Source organism: Rhinoderma darwinii, chromosome 2, assembly GCF_050947455.1.
Source record: "Rhinoderma darwinii isolate aRhiDar2 chromosome 2, aRhiDar2.hap1, whole genome shotgun sequence".
NCBI lineage: Eukaryota > Metazoa > Chordata > Amphibia > Anura > Rhinodermatidae > Rhinoderma > Rhinoderma darwinii.
The window spans coordinates 332041706-332064406 of record NC_134688.1 but is presented as its reverse complement, the minus strand read 5'-3'; the positions used below and the strand labels follow the sequence as shown (position 1 = coordinate 332064406).

The following is a 22701-nucleotide window of genomic DNA, read 5'->3' as shown; positions in this document are numbered from 1 at the left end:
AATGGACACACCACAATGGTATTTTTTTAAAAGAATCTTTATATCTGGCTAGAAAAACTATAGCCATGCACTGGATGGCAGATACAGCACCATCGATAGCATCATGGAAATCGCTTGTTAATATGGTTATTACTTATGAACAGCTGGTATATTATCACAGAGGATGCCCTGATAAATTTCAAAAGTTGTGGGGTCAGTGGTTGGCTACCATGGATGTTCCTGATGATGCCCCCCCCCCCCGTGATTCCATTCAGATTCTTTGTTCTCTTGATAAGGTATGATGTAACATCATTCATGGCTTTGAAATGCGACATAGGTGACTTGTTTTGTTTACTTGTTTATTTTCAACATTTGTGAAAGGTTTTGGAATATCCCTGCACTTCATTGTATGATTTGACGACTGGATAATCTGTACTTGTTAAATCTTTGACTGTGTATTCTTGCTGAGATTTCTCTTTATTTACACACGGTCATTGTTACTATTGTAATGTATTATCCAGTTACCGTAATACTTTGTATGCAATATTTTGAATAAAACGAATTAAGAATAAATAAATAAAAGTTCTATAATTTCTCCCATCCCATTGTTGAACTTGATGGACATGTGTCTTTTATTTAACCGTACTAACTAACTTGTAACTAGATTTATCACCTACCCTGTGGAAAGGAAATAAATGTTCTAGGAAACCCCTTTAACCCCTTCAGGACTGAGCCACTTTTGGACCAAATGACAGAGCCTCATTTTTTAAATCTGACGTGTGTTACTTTATGTTTTAATAACTCGGGAATGCTTTTACCTATCCAAGCAATAGAGATTGTTTTCTCGTGACATATTGTACTTTATGTTAGTGAAAAATTTGGTCGATATATTCAATATTTTTGTGTGAAAAACACCAAAATTTTGAGAAAATTTGCAAAAAATTAGCATTTTCTAAATTCAAATGTATCTGCGTGTAAGAGATAGTTATACCACACAAAATAGTTACTAGCTAACTTTTCCAATATGTCTACTATAGATTGGCATAATTTTTTGAAAATGCTTTTATTTTTCTAGGACGTTACAAGGCTTATAAGTTTAGCAGCAATTTCTCACATTTCCAAGAAAATTTCAAAAGCCCATTTTTTTAGGGAACAGTTCAGTTGTGAAGTGGCTTTGAGGGCCTTATATATTAGAAACACCCACAAATCACTCCACTTTAAAAACTGCACCCCTCAAAGTATTCAAAACAGCATTCAGAACGTTTTTTTTAACCCTTTAGGCGTTTCACAGGAATTAAAGCAAAGTAGCAGGGAAATTTACAAATTTCATTTTTTTTGCAGAAATTCCATTTTAATCAATTTTTCCTGTAATACTGAAGGTTTTTACTGGAGAAGCACAACTGAATATTTATTGCCCTGATTCTGCAGTTTTTAGAAATATCCCACATGTGGCCCTAGTGCGACTGAAATACTGGCCTCAGAAGCAAAGGAGCACCTAGAGGATTTTAGGGCCTTCCTTTTCTTAGATTATATTTCAGGCACCATGTCAGGTTAGAAGAGGTCTTGTGGTGCCGAAACAAAGGAAACACCTCAAAAAATACCCCATTTTGGAAACTACACCCCTTGAGGAATTCATCTAGGGGTGTAGTGAATTTTGACCCCACAGGTGTTTCATATATTTCATTAGAATTGGGCAGTGAAAATGAAAAATTACATTATTTTCCAATAACATGTAGCGTTACCTCAAAATTTTTAATGTTTTCAACAAATAAATGAGGAATAGCACCCCAACATTTGTAAAGCAACTTCTCCAGAGTACGGAAATACCAAACACGTGGTCATAAACTGCTGTTTGGGCAAGCGGCAGGACTCGGAAGGGAAGGCACGCCATTTAGCTTTTGGAGCGCTGATTTTGCTGGATTCATTTCTCTGCACCATGTCGCATTTGTAAAGCTCCTAAGGTACCAGTACAGTGGAAACCCCCCAAAAGGGACTCCATTTTGGAAACTACACCCCTTAAGGAATTCATCTAGGGGTGTAGTGAGCATTTTGACCCCACAGGTGTTTCATAGATTTTATTAGAATTGGGCAGTGAAAATGAAAAATTACATTATTTTCCAACAACATGTAGCGTCACCTCAAAATGTTTAATGTTTTCAACAAATAAATGAGGAAAAGCACCCCAACATTTGTAAAACAACTTCTCCAGAGTACGGAAATACCAAACATGTGGTCATAAACTGCTGTTTGGGCAAGCGGCAAGAGTGCTGGATTGATTTCTCTGCACCATGTCGCATTTGTAAAGGTACCAGTGCAGTGGAAACCCCCCAAAACTGACTCCATTTGGGAAACTACACCCCTCAAGGAATTTTTCAAGTGGTATAGTGAGCATTTTGACCCCACAGGTGTTTCATACACTGGGCAGTAAAAAAATAAAATTTAGATTTTTTTCAAAGAAAATGTTGCTTTAGCCCAAATTCATCATTTTCACAAAGGGTTAAAAGAGAAAAAGCACCCACAGTTTGTTACGCAATTTCTCCTGAATACGGCAATACCCCATTTGTGGAGATAAACTGCTGATTGAGCACATGGCAGGGCTCAGAAGGTAAAGAGCACCATGCAACATCTGAGGCCTAGTACAATGGCATTTACTGCCCCGTGTCATGAAAACCGAGGATCTGGGGTATCAAAACATTAGAAACCCAGAAAAGTGACCCCATTTAGGAAACTAAACCCCTCAAAGAATTCATTTAGCGGTGTAGTGAGAAGATTTAGATTGTAATGTAACACCTTTCAAGGTATTCATCTTAGGGGTATAGTGAGAATTTTTAATTTGTGAAGTGACAACCCTCTAGGTATTCATCTAGGGGTATAATAAGAAATACTTTAATTTTAGTAACTAAGGAGGGCAACCTGGAACACCCGCAATGGAGGGAGAGGGAATGGCAGGTCCCACTACCAACCTACCCACCATTCCATAAAATCCAGCCCAAAGAATAAATCAAAGGCCTCAGCAAAAAAAGATTTTCTGAGACAACCAATCTCATCTGGATTTATTCCTCTCACCCAGATTTGCAACCTGGATGAGACAGACACTCCCTCGGGTCCTTGGTATAGTGAGAATTTTTAGTTTTGTTTTAGGTGTTTTTTGACAAATTTTAAATGATCAAATTTTAAATGGGGCTGGTCATGGCCAGTATGGGAGACAAAAAAGGTGAATGAAGAATAAATAAATTAAAAATCTAAGGAGGTATGGTATATTTTGAAACATCGTTTCATACACAGGCCAAGGATTTGTGGGACACGACTCAGATTGGTATGTGATGTCCTTACGAATGCCTCGCTTGGCGCACATACGGCATTTTTTTGGGGGCTTCTGTTTTTTTTCAGTAGGGGGGATTTCTGTGGGGAAATGCTTGCCGGGAATTATCCTGCTGACTGAAGAGCCGGATGAACTGCCCTCCCCTTCCTGGTCACCAAATATCAGGGACTTGATGACTTTTTCCTGAAATTGCAGGAACGTATCCCCACTGCCGGCGTATCTGCATAGGACAAAGGTGTTGTATGCTGCCATCTGTGTAAGATGCACAGACAGCTTTTTATACCATACCTTGGTCTTGCGCATGGCGCTGTATGGTTTTATGACCTGGTCAGACAGGTCAACGCCACCCATATGTTTGTTGTACTCCTGTACACAATATGGTTTTGGGACTTGGGTGGTGGATCCGCGTACAGGGACTAGGCTGCCTCTGCTGTCGTGTATGCTGGTCAGTATAAGGACGTCCCTTTTATCCTTATACTTCAGGAGGAGCAGATCGTCGCTGCAGACCGCTCTGCTCTCTCCTAATTTTAGGATCTGACCAAGCAAAGTTTTGGGGAGGCCCTTCTGATTTCTGCGGATTGTTCCGCACGCCAAGGTGGATCTAGACGAGAGAACTTTTAACAATGGGACACTGTTGTAAAAGTTGTCCAGAAATAAATGATATCCTTTGCCGAGCAAAGGATGGACAAGATCCCATACAATCTTTCCACTAATTCCTAGGAAGGGGGGTATTCTGGGGGATTTATTTGAGAGTCTTTTCCCTCATAGACGCTAAAAGAGTACGTGTAACCGGTTGCACTTTCGCAGAGTTTGTACAGTTTTATGCCGTACCGGGCTCTTTTATTGGGTAGATACTGCCTGAAGTGCAGTCTACCCTTGAAGCTGACTAGGGATTCGTCTACCGAAATATTTTGTTGGGGGGTATAAACTTGGGAAAGACTTTGGGAGTAGTGGGCAATCAATGGTCTTATTTTATACAGCCTATCAAAATTTGGGTCCTGTGGGGGTGGGCACTGACTATTGTCATTGTAATGAAGGAATTTTACGATGGCTTCGAACCGCATCCTTGTCATTACTGTGCGGTAAAGGGGGGTGTTATATAAAATATCAAGGGACCAATAATCTCTAATACTGGGCTTTTTTATGAGCCCAAAACTTAAAAATAAGCCCCAAAACTTCCGCAATTCCACTGTGTTTGTGGGGGTCCAATTTTGGCCTCTCCCATAAAATGAGTCAGGATTGTGGGCGATAAATTGTTCCGCATAAATGTTGGTCTGCTGGACCATTTACTCTAAAAGAGTGTCTGAAAAAAAAATGTTAAAATAATCAATAAGGCTAAAATCCGTGGTGTCAATTTGAATGCCTGAGGGGGCTGTAAACTCAGGCACCTGGGGGGTATAATTGTCCGCAGCTACCCATGCCATATCAGGCAGAGCAGGACCTATGGCTCTTCTGCGCCGACTGGGGGGTGCAGACTCAGAGTCACTGGATGCAGAGGAAGATGGAAGCACGAACTGCTCTTCACCTTCACTCTCGCTGTCCGTATCAGAACACAGCATTTGATACACTTCCTCGGCTGTGAAGACTCTTTTGGCCATAATTTTGTTCAGCTACTAACTAACTAACTTTTTTTGTAACTTTCTTTTAAAAACTTTTTTTTAACAAAAAATAAACAGCGCTACTCTCAACGGCGCAATGAGAACAGCAACCCTGCTGTATTCAAACAGTAAGCGTACCCTACCTACCAGGGGGAAAACTAAATGAGAAGTGGCATTGCTACCCAACAGGAAACTCGGGCAGTGGGCAATCTAGTGACACAGCAGGGTGATGGCGACCAGGTACTGCGACAGGTGATCGCTGGGCACAGATCACACGGCAGAAGGACACTGTGGGTGACTGAAATTATATATCTTACAACCAGTGGGCACCAAAGGTGGTGATCACTGGTTAATGGGCAGAAAAGGGCAGAAAAGGGGCAGATCGCTCGGTTTTTTGGTTCTATTTTTCACTCTTTCACTGTATTTCTTCTTGTCTCCGACTGACAAGCTCTCTGACAGGAATGAGCTTGTCAAAGACGGCAAACCACTGCTCCTGCGCTGTGATTGGCCTGTCAGTACTGACTGGCCAATCGCAGCTCGTGCCGGCACGGGACCACTCTGATTGGTCCTGTGCCCGTGAGTCCTGCTCGGAAACGATCGGGACGCTGTCACCATGTCGGTTGACATGGTGACAGTTTGAAGCTTGGGCATTAACCGTACGCCCTATTGCGGGAAATCACTTTGATTTCGGACGTACAGTCACGCCCAATCGCGGGAAGGGGTTAAGCCTCATTTATCAAATCTGCCTAACAGAAAAAAGAAAAAAAAAGAAAAAACGACCATAACAACTAACAGTGCTCAGATTTCATTTATTAAAACGCCTCTGAAAAAATTAAAGCTGTGCTGTGATTGGTTGCTATGGGCAATTAGACCGTTTTAATTAATACGGTCCATTAGGTATCAACCACTAGACCGCAGTTGTACAGCGTTCACATACATAATAATGGGGAATGATTTGCTTAGTGCTTATATGTGCATATTAACCCCTTCGCGCTCAGCGGCGTAATAATCCGTCGCGCTAACTGTAGCGTTAACGCTCAGCGACGGACTATTACGTTGCGGGAGTAACGGCCATTTCGGCCGTCCTCCCGACACATGCAGGAGCTGTGACAGCTGCTGTCTCGTACAGCAGCTGTCACAGCTCCTACAGCGGGGACCGATCGCTGTGTCCCCGCTGATTAACCCCTTAAAAGCTGTGTTCAATAGTGATCACGGCTTTTTAGGGGTTAAGCTACAATCGCCAGCCTGCTACACGATAGCGGCTGGCGATGGTAATGATGGCAACCGGACACCAAACAATGGCGTCCGGCATTGCCATCGACGGAAGCCTAGTGGGTCCTGACTTCAGGACCCACTATGCTTGCTGTCAGTGAGTAGCTGACAGCTCTAATACACTGCACTACGCATGTAGTGCAGTGTATTAGAATAGCGATCAGGGCCTCCTGCCCTCAAGTCCCCCAGTGGGACAAAGTTAATGAAGTAAAAAAAAAGTTAAAAGATGTGTAAAAATAAGAAAATAAAAGTTTTAAAAGTAATAAAAGTAAAAATCCCCCCTTTTCCCTTATCAGTCTTTTATTATTAATAAAAATATATAAAGAAACAAATAAACTATACATAATTGGTATCGCCGCGTCTGTAACGGCCTGAACTACAAAATTATTTCGTTATTTATCCCGCGCGGTGAACGCCGTAAAATAAAATAATAATAAACCGTACCAGAATCACAATCACAGAATCTTCACCTCCCAAAAAACGGAATAAAAAGAGATCAAAAAGTCACATGTACCTAAAAATGGTACTGATCGAAACTACAGTTCGTTACGCAAAAAATAAGTCCTCGCACGGCTTTATTGATGGAAAAATAAAAAAGTTATGGCTCTAAGAATAAGGTAACACAAAAAGTGAATGATTTTTTACAAAAAGTATTTTATTGTGCAAACGCCATAAGACATACAAAAACTATAAACATCTGGTATCGCCGTAATCGTATCACCCCGCAGAATAAAGTGAATATGTCATTTATAGCGCACGATGAACGCTGTAAAAAAAATAGAATAAAAAAACAATAGTAGAATTGCGGTTTTTTAGTCACCACGCCACCTAAAAATAGAATAAAAACTGATCAAAAAGCCGCATGCACCCCAAGAAAGCTACAATGAATTCCTCAAGGGGTCTAGTTTCCAAAATGGGGTCACTTTTGGGGGTTTTCCACTGTTTTGACACCACAAGACCTCTTCAAACCGGACATGGTGCCTAATAAAAAGGAGGCCTCAAAATCCACTAGGTGCTCCTTTGCTTCGGAGGCCGGTGCTTCAGTCCATTACCGCACTAGGGCCACATGTGGGATATTTCTCAAAACTGAAGAATCTGGGCAATAAGTATTGAGTTGCGTTTCTCTGATAAAACCTTTTGTGTTATAAAAAAAAGGGTATAAAGAGGATTTTCTGACAAAAAAAAAAAATGTAAATTTCACCTCTGCTTTGCTCGAAATTCCTGTGAAACACCTAAAGGGTTCATAAACTTTCTATATGTTGTTGTGAATACTTTGAGGGGTCGTTTCTAAAATGGGGTGTTTCATAGGGGGTTTCTAATATATCGGCCCCTCAAAGCAACTTCATAACTGAACTGGAACCTAAAAATAAAATTAGGCAATACTTCGCTTCTTACATTATACTGATAATGAGCCGTGCCCACCCCGAAATGACCCCAGTTTTGACCGTTTGTATAAACGGAGACCCCTATTAGACCGTTTCAGTGCCCGGTTTTCCCAATCATACACCCCGAGAAGTGTATTTCTATTGATGAGTCCTTGGTAGATTTTAAAGGGAGGGTTCAATTCCGCGAGTACCTGCCGGGTAAGAGGGCAAGGTATGGCGTGAAGATGTATAACCTGTGCGAGAGTGCATCAGGGTATACCTACAGATTTAGGATATATGAAGGAAAGGCCACCCCCAAACCAGACTGCATCCTGGACTACAATAGGTACATGGGAGGGGTGGACTTGTCAGATAAAATCCTGAAGCTCTACAGCGCCATGCGGTGTGGTATAAAAAGCTGGCCGTGCACATCATACAGATGGCATTGTACAATGCGTACGTGCTACGTCGATGTGCAGGCCAGAGGGGAACTTTCCTGGAATTTCAAGAGGTGATTATCAAGAACCTAATCTTTAGGGACCAAGAAGGGGGACAACCAGTACTTCTGGAAGCGGAGCCACACGCATCGTACCAGGGCAACAATTTCCAGGAGAAGTTCCCCAAACTGGCAAGAAGGGAAAAAGTCAAAAGAGGTGCAAAGTCTGCTATAAGAGGGCGATAAGGGAGGACACAATATACCAATGTGACACGTGTCCCGAAAAACCAGAGCTCTGTATGAAAGTGTTTTAAAATGTATCATACATCCCTTGGTTTATAATTTACCCCAATTTTACTTATCCTGATGTACTCCGCACAGCTTATCCCCTCATCTTTCCCGTCTGGGCCCTGCTGTGTGCCCAGGCAGCTGATAACAGCCACATGTAGGGTATTGCCATACCCGGGAGAACCCACATTACAGTTTATGGGGTGTATGTCTCCGGTCAAAATGCCCACTACACCTCTAGATGAATGCCTTAAGGGGTGTAGTTTTTAAAACGGGGTCACTTCTTTCGAGTTTCAACTGTACTGGTACCTCAGGGGCTTCTGCATACATGACTTCGCACCAGAAAATCCCCAGTAGGCCAAATGGTGGTCCTTTCGTTCTGAGCCCTCCCATGGGCCCAAACGGCAGTTTATCACCACAAATGGGGTATTGCCGCACTCAGGACAAATTGTGCAACAAAATGTAGTATTTTATTTCTTGTGAAAATAAGAATTTTTGAGCTAAAACGACATATTATTGGGAAAAAATATATATCTTTTTAATTCCCAGCCCAATTCAAATAAGTTCTGTGAAGAAACTATGGTGTCTAAATGGTCACATTACCCATAAATGAATTCCTTGAGGGGTGCAGTTTCCAAAATGGGGTCACTTCTGGTGGGTTTCCATTGCTTTGATACCTCTGGGGCTCTGCAAATGCGACATGGCACCCGAAAACCAATCCAGCAAAATCTGGACTCCAACAAACACATAGCGCTCCTTTCCTTCTGAGCCCTCCCATGGGCCCAAACGGCAGTTTATCACCACAAATGGGGTATTGCCGCACTAAGGACAAATTGGGCAACAAAATGGGGTATTTTGTTCCCTGTGAAAATAAGAAATTTTGATTAAAAAAATGACATCTTATTGGGAAAAATTAAATTTTTTAAATTTCACAGCCCAATTCAAATAGGCGCTGTGAAAAAACTGTGCAGTCAAAATGGTAACAACAACCATAAATGAATTCCTTGAGGGGTGCAGTTTCCAAAATGGGGTCACTATTGGGGGATTCCTACTGTTTTGGCACCTCAACACCTCTTCAAACCTGGCATGCTGCCTAAAATATATTCTAATAAAAAAAGAGGCCTCAAAATGCACTAGGTGCTTCTTTGCTTCTGGGGCTTGTGTTTTAGTCCACGAGCACACTAGAGACACATGTGGGACATTTCTAAAAACTGCAGAATCTGGACAACACATATTTAGTAGTGTTTCTCTGGTAAAACCTTCTGTGTTACAGAAAAAAAATTGAATAAAATTGAAATTCAGCAAGAAAAATGAAATGTGCAAATTTCACCTCTACATTGCTTTAATTCCTGTGAAATGCCTGAAGGGTTAAAAAAACGTTCTAAATGCTGTTATGAATACTTTGAGGCGTCTAGTTTTTAAAATGGGGTGTTTTATCAGGGTTTCTAATACATAGGCCCCTCAAAGCCACTTCAGAACTGAAGAGGTACCTTAAAAAAAAGGCTTTTGAAATTTTCTTGAAAATATGAGAAATTGCTGTTTATGTTCTAAGCCTTGTAACGTCCAAGAAAAATAAAAGAATGTTCAAAAAACGATGCCAATCTAAAGTAGACATATGGGAAATGTGAACTACTAACTATTTTGGGTGGTATAACCGTCTGTTTTACAAGCAGATGCATTTAAATTCAGAAAAATGCTATTTTTTAAAAATTTTCTCTACATTTTGCCATTTTTCACCAATAAACACTGAATAGATCGACCAAATTTTACCACGAACATGAAGCCCAATGTGTCACGAGAAAACAATCTCAGAATCGCTTGAATAGGTTTAAGCATTCCGACGTTATTACCACATAAAGTGAAATATGTCCGATTTGAAAAATGGGCTCTGAGCCTTAAGGCCAAAACTAGGCTGCGTCCTTAACCCCTTCCCTCTTTGGTCTCTTTTGACCTTCCTGACAGAGCCTCATTTTTCAAATCTGACATGTTTCAGTTTATGTGGTAATAACTCCGGAATGCTTTTACCTATCCAAGTGATTCTGAGATTGTTTTCTTGTGACACATTGGACTTTATGTTACTGGCAAAATTTGCCCGATACATTCAGTATTTAATTGTGAAAAACACCAAAATTTAGCGAAAAATTGCAAAAATTTGCATTTTTCTAAATTTAAATGTATCTGCTTGTAAGACAGGCAGTTATACCACACAAAAATGTTGCTAACTAACATCCCCCATATGTCTACTTTAGATTGGCATCGTTTTTAGAACATAATTTTATATTTCTAGGACGTTACAAGGCTTAGAACTTTAGCAGCAATTTCTCACATTTTCAAGAAAATGTCAAAATGCTATTTTTACAGGGGCCAGTTCAGTTGTGAAGTGGCTTTGAGGTCCTTAGATATTAGAAACCCCCAATAAGTCACCCCATTTTAAAAACTGCACCCCTCAAAGTATTCAAAACAGCATTTAGAACGTTTCTTAACCCTTTAGACATTGCGCAGGAATTAAGGCAAAGTAGAGGTGAAATTTACAAAGTTCATTATTTTTTTCCAGAAATTCATTTTGAATCCATTTTTTTAGTACCACAGAATGTTTTACCAAAGAAATGCAACTCAATATTTATTGCCCAGGTTCTGCAGTTTTAGGAAATATCCCAGATGTGGCTCTAGTGTGCTACTGGACTGAAGCACCGGCCTCAGAAGCAAAGGAGCACCTGGTGGATTTTGGGTCTCCTTTTTATTAGAATATATTTTAGGCACCATGTCAGCTTTGAACAGGTCTTGTGTAACTAAAACTGTGGAAACCCCCCAAAAGTGACCCCATTTGGGAAACTACACCCCTCGAGGAATTTATCTAGGGGTGTAGCAAGCATTTTGACCGGCCAGTTTTTTTGCAAAAATTTTTGGAACTAGGCCATGAAAATAAAAATCTACATTTTTTTCAAATAAAATGTAGGTTTAGCTAATTTTTTTTCATTTCCAAAAGAACTAAAGTAGAAAAAGCACCACAATATTTGTAGAGCAATTTCTCCCGAGTAAAACAATACCCCACATGTGGTAATAAACGGTTATTTGGACACACAGCAGGGCTTAGAAGGGAAAGAGCGCTATTTGGCTCTTGGAGCTCAAATTTAGCAGGAATGGTTTGCGGAGGCCATGTCGCATTTGCAAAGCCCCCTAGGGGACAAAACAGTGGAAACCCCCAACAAGTGACCCCATTTTGGAAACTATACCCCTCAAGGAATTTATCTAGGGGTGTAGTAAGCATTTTGACCGGCCAGTTTTTTTGCAAAAATTTTTGGAACTAGGCCATGAAAATCAAAATCTACATTTTTTTCAAATAAAATGTAGGTTTAGCTAATTTTTTTTCATTTCCACAATGACTAAAGGAGAAAAAGCACCATAAAATTTGTAAATAAATTTCTCCCGAGTAAAACAATACCCCACATTTTTAAATAAACGGTTGTTTGGACACACGGCAGGGCTTAGAAGGGAAAGAGCGCCATTTGGCTCTTGGAGCACAAATTTAGCAGGAATGGTTTGCGGAGGCCATGTCACATTTGCAAAGCCCCTAAGGTGACAAAACAGTGGAAACCCCCAACAAGTGACCCCATTTTGGAAACTATACCCCTTGAGGAAATTATCTAGGGGTATAGTGAGCATTTTGACCCCACAGGTTTTTTGCAGAAATTTTTGGAAGTAGGCTGTGAAAATGAAAATCTACATTTTTTCAAATAAAATGTAGGTTTAGCTAATTTTTTTTCATTTCCACAAGGACTGAAGGAGAAAAAGCACCATAAAATTAGTAAAGCAACTTCTCCCGAGTAAAACAATACCCCACATGTGGTCATAAACGGCTGTTTGGACACACGGTAGGGCTCAGAATGGAACTAGCACCATTTGGATTTTGGATAGTGTCTGGGCGCCATGTCACATTTGCTGAGCCCCTGTAGTACAAGTACAGTGGAAACACCCCAAAATTGACTCCATTTGGGAAACTGCACCCCCTGAGGAATCATCTAGGGGTATAGTGAAAATTTTGATCCCAAAGGTTTTTTGCTGAATTAATTAGAATTAAGCTATGAAAATGAAAAATAATTTTTTTTTCCAACAAGATGTAGTTTTAGATCAACATTTTTCATTTTTACAAGGAATAGAGTAGAAAAAGCACCCCAACATTTGTAAAGTAATTTCTCCCGAGTACGGTAACACCCCATATGTGGTTATAATCAGCTGTTTACATATATGGGAGCATTCAGAAGAAAAGGAGCGGTATTTATCTTTTGGAGCGTAGATTTTTCTGGAATGGTTTGCGGACGCCATGTTGCATTTGCAAAACCCCTGATGTACCAAACAAAAGTGACCCCGTTTTAGAAACTACACCCCTAAAGGCATTTATCAAGGGGTGTAGTGAGAATTTAGACATCACAGGTGTTTTTCAGAAATGAATACGCAGTGGATGGTGCAAAGTGAAAATTGCAATTTTTCCACTGATCTGCCCATTCACCGCACAAGATGTTGTGCCCCTAGAGAATCTTACCCCATAAATTGTTAAGCGGGTTCTCCCGGGTGTGGTAATGCCTTACTTGTGGCCATAAATTGCTGTTTGGGCACGCTGTAGGGCTAAGAAGGGAAAGACCGCCATTTTGAGCATGGATTTTGCTTGGTAGTTTTGTTTGAGTTTTGCTGGTATTTCCGTTTATAATGTGGTGGCATATGTAATCTGTGCGGAGTACATTAGAGTATATGTAATATGTGCGGAGTACATCAGGGCATAATAAGAGGGTATAATAATGGGGTAAATAATACAATTATCCATAGAAGTGTGTTACGATGTGAAGCGATCCGTTATGCACAGGCCGGTGTCACACTGATAAACGGTTTTCTTTCTTATCCCCCTTCTGTAACGCTCTGCACCTTTTGGGGACTTTTTCTCCTTCGTAGTTTGGGAAATATTACTGGGAAAGTTTTGCACTGGTATAATACGGGCGCCCTCGCTTCCAGCGTATGTGCTATGTCCCTTCCCTTTCCTAGTTCCTAAATACTAGGGCCCTGAAACTGAAGGAATGTTCCCCTCAGGCCTGCGCATTGAGATGTTTCTTCATCACCGCATTACTAGTGCCGTGACTTTTTTATTTTTCAGTTGATTGAGCGGTGTGCGGGCTTGTTTTTTGCGAGACGGGCTGTAGATTTTATTGGTACCATTTTGGAACACATACGACTTTTTGATCACTTTTTATTTCATTTTTTGGTAAAGGAAATTACCAAAAACAAGCAATTCTGGAATCGTTTTTTATTGTTTTTTTTATCGGCATCCACAGTGCGCCCTAAATTACATGTTAGCTTTATTCTGCGGGTCGATACGATTACGGCGATACCAAATTTATATAGTTTTTTTAATGTATTGCAGCTTTTGCACAATAAAATCACTTTTTTTATAAAATCATTTGTTTTCTGTGTCGCCATATTCTAAGACCCATAACTTTTTTATTTTTGCGTGCACAAAGCGGTGTCAGGGATTATTTTTTGCGGGACTATTTTACACTATTAGTACTATTTTGGAGTAAATGTGACTTTTTGATCACTTTTTATAGCATTTTTTGGAAGGAGATGTGACCTAAAAACAAAGATTCTGGCGTTGTTTTTCATGTTTTTTTTTTACGACGTTCACCGTGCGGGATAAATTACATAATAGTTTTGTAGTTTGGGTCGTTACGGACGCGGCGATACTAATTATGTATAGTTTTTTTAATTTTTACGGGTTTTCCCATAATAAAAGACTTACTATGGGAAAAAAGTCAGTTTAGCTTTATTTTTATTTGAAAAGTGTGTGTTTTTATTGTTTTACCACATTTTTATTAACTTTTTTTTACTTTTTTGACTTGTCCCACTAGGGGACATGAGGGCCTGATGCCCCGATCGCTACTCTAATACACTGCACTACATACGTAGTGCAGTGTATTAGTGCTGTCAGTTATTCACTGACAGCAAGCCTATGAGGACACGCCGCAGGCGGGTCCTCATCGGCTCCCGTACAAGGCAGACTCGGACGTCCGATTGCATCACTGGGTTGCCGGTAGGGTGAAAACCTATCAGATGCTGCGCTCTATTGAGCGCAGCATCTGAGAGGTTAATCTGCCGGATCGGAGAGTAGCTCCGGTCCTGGCAGTTACAGGAGGGTGATGGTGCCGGCTCTGCTTCTGAGCCCGCACAATCACTGCGCCGTACATGTACAGCGCTTTGCGGGAAGCACCTCCCGACAGCGCCGTACATGTACGGCGCATGTCGGGAAGGGGTTAACACAGCATATTTTGATTTATTTTCCCTTTGCATGTTAACCTTATTTTCTTACCACTAAATCATACGGGAAGGTTATGTATACAGAAATGCAGGAAACTGTAGCTTAAGTGCAAATGCACTCTATCTAGATTTTCTGTGCAGAAATTCTGCAGCCTTTTCGCAAAATAAATTGACATGATGCAGATTGAAAAGCCATACAGCAAGTCAATTTCCGCACATCTTAAGTGCAGGTTTTTTCTGCATCGTGTGAATGGGGTTTGTTGAAAATGCTGTGGAATTTCTGCACAGAAAACCCGGATGAAAATTCTGCAGTGTTTACGCTACGTGTGACCATGTCCTAACAGTGGGAGCTGGAGACCAAGAGTTTGTCGCATAGCAAATGAGCTTGCTACTGTTTTTTTTAATGTTTTTTGATAAACCCAAAAACACCTTTAATAATTCCTAGTAAAAACCCAATAAATAAATGTAATGTAATGTATGTATTTTTAGCAATGACTCTAGACAAGCCTTCCACATTTGAACCATGTGTCCAGTACTTACCTGAAAATCTACTTCATCCAGAATTTCTTTCCGCCATTTAATTAAAAATGCCGCACAAACATAAAGGTGGAAATGGGAAAAGCCTTCTGGTTCTGCCTGTGAATACAGAAAAACGTGCCTTTAATCCATGAATAAATTATCATGTATACATGAAGACTCCATGTTCCTTATTTAGAACAAACTTTTTATTGATCATTATAGAAAAAGAGGTATCAGAAAGCATACATTAGAATGACATAGCCAAATGAAGGAAAAGGCACATCCAAAAGAAACAGATAGACGACATCTTGAAACACAGAGCATTTTGCATGTGTCCAAAACGATATATTCCCATTTGGCTCTGTGTAGTGAGCAAGAGAATTGTCAGACAGTTATCCACCTTCTTTTGGCTCCATGCCCACTTCAGTTTTTTCCTTCAGGGTGCTATCTGTTGTCACGGATAGCACCCTGAACCCATTCATTTCAATGGGGCCATGCACACTACCGTTGTTTTAACAGAACCGTGTGGCCGTTCGGTCAAAGGTAGGGCAGGTCCAACTACTGCCCATTTTTGACGGAACAGTCTTGGCCTTCTCATTGACTATGGTCCGTGAAACAATGGGCTGCACACGGAAGCCATCCGTGTGCAGCCCGTGTGTGACGGGATCGTCAATAACGGCCGTTCAACGGCCGACGGAAGTGTGCATGAGGCCGAATACTTCTTAGGACTATTGAATGAATAATCATAATATCATATTGCCAGTATTCAACCATTCAAGGTTTAGGTAAACTTAAAGGCTATGGACACCTTTGATAGCTTTTTTTTTTTTTTTTAAATAAGCAGATTAGTAAGTGTGATCAGTGTAACTTTGTATATAGTTTTTATTAAAAATTTGTTTTACTTTTTTGAGATACAGCTGCTTTGCATCCTGTATACAGGGCGGCTGTATTGTTCGCTTTACACTGAATTCATCAGTCTTGCAGACCTGATGGGTTCAGTGATGGCAGGTCCTGCGTGTCTCTGACACACAGGATCCACCTGTAATCTAGGGCTGGACAATTCACCGTCATCTTACGAATTTCGGTTTTATCAATGATTTTTTCCTGGCTTAAACGGTATCTGCATCTTCAGGATGCAGATACAACTGAATTCGATGGTAGAGCAGAGGACCGTAAGGTCCCTGCTCTACTATTCACTATGTATTACCGGAAGCGAGGCAGTGACGTCATTGCGCCTGTCTCCTCTACTCGTGGTTGGAACGGGGTTAAGTGATTATGCATATTATTATTTTATCAGGCACTATTGGGGGCAGCTATGGGGGCATTATATAGCATGGGGCAGCTATGGGGGACTTTATACTGTGTGGGGGCAGCTAAGAGGGCAGTTATGGGGAAATTATACTGTGTGAGTGCAGCTATTGGGGCATTATACTGCGTGGAAGTCAGTTATGTGGGCATTATACTATGTAGAGGCAGCTATGTGGGCATTATACTATGAGGCACTATACTGTGGGGGGGCAGCTATGGGGCATTACACTGTGTGCGGGGCAGCTATGGGGGCATTATACTGTGTAGAGGCAGTTATAGGGGCATTATAATGTGTGGGGCAGCTATGAGGCATTATACTGTGTGGGGAGCTCTATGGGGCAATATACTGTGTGGGGGCAGTGTCAGGGGGTATATTATATATAGTAGTATACAACAGGCTCATGGAATAAATATTAAATCAATGGCGTGGCATGCAAAAAGGTGTGTGTCCTAAATAATCGTTCATTAATTGTAATCAAGGTTAGATGTTCAATTAATCGTGATTTTGATTTAGGTCATAATTGCCCAGACCTACTGTAATCTATCACATCTAACTTATGAACTTAGATATGATCATTTATAGGTGGATCCTGTGTGCCAGAGACATGCATGACCCACCGACACTGAACCAGTCAGGTCCGAGGGACTGACGGATTCAGTGTAAAGGAAACGATACAGCTGCTCTGTATAAAGAATACAGAACTGCTGTATCTCCAAAAGTGAAACAAATTTTTAATAAAAACTATTTACAAATTTTCACTAATCACACGGACTAATCTATTATTATATAAAAAAATAAAACATTTTTTTTTTAAAAAAAAAGCCTACAAAAAAAGTGTACATGGCATTTAATGGGTCGGTGTGGTATTTATCAATGTATATAAATCAAGAATAATGTTAAAACAAAAAATACTAAAAAGAACTGCAACCCAATAAGGGCAAAAAAAAAACAAAAAAAAACTCCGTTGCATGTATAAAAAAAAAAAAGAAATGCTGTCAAAAATAAAGGGCCAAAAACCTAATAGGATAATGATTTTATCTAAGGGTACAGTCCCACCCAGCGGCACCTGCAATCCCGCTCACTTGCTGTGGGCCAACGGCCGCATGATTTTGCAGGGTATTACCGGCAAAATTGTGCGGCCATTGGCCACCGCAAGTAAGTGGGGTTTCAGCCGCATGCAGGTGCCTCTATATGGGACCGTGCCCTAATAGCTATGGGAGGTCCATTTAGGAGCATGGGAGAAGTCATTCCTATTAAAGGAGGAAACCATGCGCTCCATAATGCAGTTGTTATTAATAAAACGCACAAGTTCATTGATTGAGGGAATGGCAACACTTTACCAATGTTGGAAAATCTTTAGGCCAGTAAGACCTAAATATGAGGCAAGTTTTGATGAGCAAATTAATGGAAACATTAGAACCTATTTTATTTATCATTTGTTTCACTTGCCTCCAAAAAGATTGAATAAGGTGTGCAGTCCCAAAGCATATGCTTAAAGGAGTTGGCCTCTTTAGGTATGCCATTTCCAAATGTGTGTTAAACGTTAACATAGGCAACACACGAATAAATCCTTATTAGAAGTTCTGCAGCATTTTTTAGATCTGTGAAGCCACACCCCCCTCGTTTTCATACCCTTCTACTGCCCGACAAAACTGCTGACGTAGCTTTATAAGGGGAGGGAGAGGGAATTATAATGATACATGAAGTCTACGTTAAATTCCCCCGGCGTTGCTGTCACAAGTGGCACTGACGTGGCCACTTGATGTGCAAGTGTTCCTGATTTCTCCTTAGAGAACGATTCCGGCCCCTCCCCTCTGCTTTAACCCCTTCCCCCTGCTTGCATTCTGGGCCCTAATGGCCAAGCCATTTTCTGCATTTTTCCATTTTCACATTCGAAGAGCTATAACTTTTTTATTTTTTTGTCGACATACACTACCGTTCAAAAGTTTAGAAATTTCCTTATTTTTGAAAAAAAAGCACAGTTTTTTTCAATGAAGATAACATTAAATTAATCAGAAATACACTCTATACATTGTTAATGTGCTAAATGACTATTCTAGCTGCAAACGTCTGGTTTTTAATGCAATATCTACATAGATGTATAGAGGCCCATTTCCAGCAACCATCACTCCAGTGTTCTAATGGTACATTGTGTTTGCTAACTGTGTTAGAAGGCTAATGGATGATTAGAAAACACTTGAAAACCCTTGTGCAATTATGTTAGCACCGCTGTAATGTTTTATTGTTTAGAGGAGCTATAAAACGGACCTTCCTTTGAGCTAGTTGAGAATCTGGAGCATTACATTTGTGGGTTCGGTTAAACTCTCCAAATGGTTAGAAAAAGAGAGCTTTCATGTGAAACTCGACAGTCTATTATTGTTCTTAGAAATGAAGGCTATTCCATGCGAGAAATTGCCAAGAAACTGCAGATTTCCTACAACGGTGTGTACTACTCCCTTCAGAGGACAGCACACACAGGCTCTAACCAGAGTAGAAAGAGCAGTGGGAGGCCCTGCTGCACAACTGAGCAACAAGACAAGTACATTAGAGTCTCTAGTTTGAGAAATAGACTCCTCACAAGTCCTCAACTGGCAGCTTCATTAAATAGTACCCGCAAACCGCCAGTGTCAACGTCTACAGTGAAGAGGCGACTCCGGGATGCTGGCCTTCAGGGCAGAGTGGCAAAGAAAAAGCCATATCTGAGACTGGCTAATAAAAGGAAAAGATTAATATGGGCAAAAGCACACAGACATTGGACAGAGGAAGATTGGAAAAAAGTGTTATGGACAGACGAATCGAAGTTTGAGGTGTTTGGATCACACAGAAGAACATTTGTGAGACGCAGAATAACTGAAAAGATGCTGGAAGAGTGCCTGACGCCATCTGTCAAGCATGGGGGAGGTAATGTGATGGTCTGGGGTTGCTTTGGTGCTGGTAAAGTGGGAGATTTGTACAAGGTAAAAGGGATTTTGAATAAGGAAGGCTATCACTCCATTTTGCAACACCATGCCATACCCTGTGGACAGCGCTTGATTGGAGCCAATTTCATCCTACAACAGGACAATGACCCAAAGCACACCTCCAAATTATGCAAGAACTATTTAGGGAAGAAGCAGGCAGCTGGTATTCTATCTGTAATGGAGTGGCCAGCGCAGTCACCAGATCTCAACCCCATAGAGCTGTTGTGGGAGCAGCTTGACAGTAAGGTACGCAAGAAATGCCCATCAAGCCAATCCAACTTGTGGGAGGGGCTTCTGGAAGCATGGGGTGAAATTTCTCCCGATTACCTTAGCAAATTAACAGCTAGAATGCCAAAGGTCTGCAATGCTGTAATTGCTGCAAATGGAGCATTCTTTGACGAAAGCAAAGTTTGAAGGAGAAAATTATTATTTCAAATAAAAATCATTATTTCTAACCTTGTCAATGTCTTGACTATATTTTCTAGTCATTTTGCAACTCATTTGATCAATATAAGTGTGAGTTTTCATGGAAAACACAAAATTGTCTGGGTGACCCCAAACTTTTGAACGGTAGTGTAGCTGTATAAGGTCTTGTTTTTTGCGGGACGACTTGTAGTTTTTATTGGTACCATTTGAAAGTAGATGCGACTTTTTGATCACTTTTTATCACATATTTTTAAAGTCAGGATTAACAGAAAACAGCAATTCTTCCATAAATTTTTATTTTATTATTTTACGGCGTTCACAGTGCTGGTTAAATAATGTAATAGATTTATAGTTGGGGTCGTTACGGACGTGGCGATACCAAATATGTACAACTTTTTTGCTTTATTGTGTTTTTTTATTTATAGTAAATCAGTTTGTGATCTAGCAGGCATTCACGACAGGCAGACCTGGGGGCCTTTATTAGGCCCCCGGCTGCCATCGGAGACACTGACACTCGGCGATCTTATCGCCGGGTGTCAGTTGGATGAGAGGGAGCTCCCTCCCTCTCTCCAAAACAACTCAGATGCGGTGCACGCTATTGTGTACCATATCTGATGGGTTAAACGGGTGAGATCGATACGAATATCGATCTCACCCGGCAGAGCAGGGACGCCCCCAGCTGCCTCTGGCAGCTGAGAGCAGGGAGATTTGACAGCTCCCTGCTCTGTTTACTTTATTCTAATGCAGCGCCGTGGAATGGCGGCACTGTAGAATAAAGCCCATTAATGACCGCCGTGAAAAGGCTTATCGGCGGTCATTAAGGGGTTAAATTACAGCTCTAGCGGTCTCCTGACGGACGCTAGAATCATTACTCAGAGCAGAGAGCAGAGAGCTGCAGCTGCGCCGCTGGTGGAATTAAATGTCGATTTCTCGGTCATGCAACTTGCATGACCGAGACAACAGGTATCGTTACACTGCCCTCTCCTTCCCCAATATAGCGCTGTCAACAGTTTTGAGGCCTCAAAACTGCTGACAGATTCCCTTTAAGCTTCAGGAGCCACAATTGGGTATCTAATGAAGATTTAAAAAAGGAAATTTCCCATTATTACTCAATGTTTATTTGATTAGGGATATTTTCACGCTGTCATCTGATCAAGTATGGAAGCAGGGTGGTAATGGCAAGTTTGTGGAAATCCCAAACCACATTTGTTTATAGGGAGGTATAATATACGGGCACACACTATAGTGCGGTTGTGTTTCCATACATACTTAAAGGTAACCTGTCACCAGCATTTCACCTATTGAACTCTACTCACCCCTCGCTGGAAGCTGCTGTCAAAAGTTCATTGGCATTATATTGTCTCCTAAATTCCGCCTCTGACTGTAAATGTCTGCAAACATTTTGCGCCTTTTATGGTAATAATCTGATAGTCTCAGTCATTCCTCTTCTTATGCCCGCCCACCGCCAAAAAACGGGCCCACCCTGAATGCTATCAATCAAAAGTAAGGAGGCGGGGTTAACTCAGAAAGACTAGAGGGATGAAGATCGGATTCTTTTCGAATGAAGATATGAATCGTTTATGCTCATTAGCATGTAGGAACACTAAAAAAACTGAATACTAAAAGGTACAGATCTGACTTAGAAGATAATTATAGCTTACATAAACAGAATATTTCAGCGAGCTACGCCGTTTTCACCTTCATGGTCGGAAATCAGCCGGAACAAAAAGAGGTAGAACGGAGTTTAGGGGCTCCGTTCTAGGGATAGGTGCGGGTCCCAGAGGTGGATTCGAACCTATCTGACCTTTATGACATATTCTGTGGATATGTCATAAATGTCCCTCGTGGGAAAACCCATTTAAGGTAATCATAACCATACATAATTAGCGGGATATAGTTGGAAAGTAGGGTAGGTTAATTTAATACCTAGGTATTTGTGATTTACCAGTATACACCTTATAATAAAAGCTGTCAAATTGTTCAAATACTTAAACCACATTTGTGAGTGAGGTCTGTGTGCTCGATAAGGCCAATATCACATTATCTGCAAACAGAACAATTTTGCGTTCAGTGGAACGCATTGTGATTCCATGTATAGATTGAGAAGACTGCATTGTTTCGGCTGGGGATTCCATAATTAGAGTGAATATGAGAGGGGATAATGGGCACCCTCAATGGTTTAGATGTGAACCGAGAAGTTAAAACAGCAGTTGAGGGACGATTATAATGCCATAATACTATCATAAGCTCTCTCCACAATTCCAAATCTGATTAACGCCTAACCTAGAAATGCACAGTGAAAGTGGTTGAACGCATTCTCCGCGTCCAAAGAGAGTAGCAGAGAAGGCATCCGACGACACTCCACATCATTAATTTGATCTACAAATGTGTGTCTCCTCAGTCGAGTATCTACCTTTAAAAACCTCATCTGATTTAGATGGATCATTGTGGTGTTCTAGGTAAAATTGTTACGATCGAAATAGAAGAGCTTTCAGACTTATAGGAGATATATAAGGAGGCTTCAATACGAACCCAATGTTTAGACATATCAGATGTCTACCAGGAAGAGATGTGTACAGCTAAGGTAGCTACATAATACCCATGTATATTGGGAATACCTAAACCTCCAGATTTCCCATCTTTAATAAGAAGACGAGTGGCAACCCTTGGTTTCTTTTTCGCCCAAACAAACTGTAGGACTATTTTCTGAAGTTGTTGGAAAAAAGTTTTGGGTAATGTAATTGGAAGGGCTCTAAACAAATAAAGAATCTTTGGAAGCAACAGCGTTTTAAATGAGGCTATTCTACCCTACCAGGAGATTTCAAATTTGTGCAATCTAGAGGTGTCTAAGCGGAACATAATTTGCCATGTATAAGGCCTTATGTGACGGGGGTCAAAGAAAGGCCCAGGTAAGAAATGTTTCCATGT

At 40.8% G+C, this 22701-nt stretch overlaps 1 protein-coding gene across 2 annotated transcripts in view; it reads right to left on the bottom strand.

Annotated features, from left to right (window-relative positions):
* The window catches only part of TBC1D22B (TBC1 domain family member 22B), a 128697-nt gene that overhangs the window by 32888 nt on the left and 73108 nt on the right, over positions 1-22701 (bottom strand). For both annotated transcript variants that reach the window (XM_075853672.1, XM_075853673.1), the window contains exon 12: positions 15100-15195. In XM_075853672.1, the coding sequence (XP_075709787.1) occupies positions 15100-15195 (96 nt within the window). The remainder of the gene's footprint in view (positions 1-15099; positions 15196-22701) is intronic.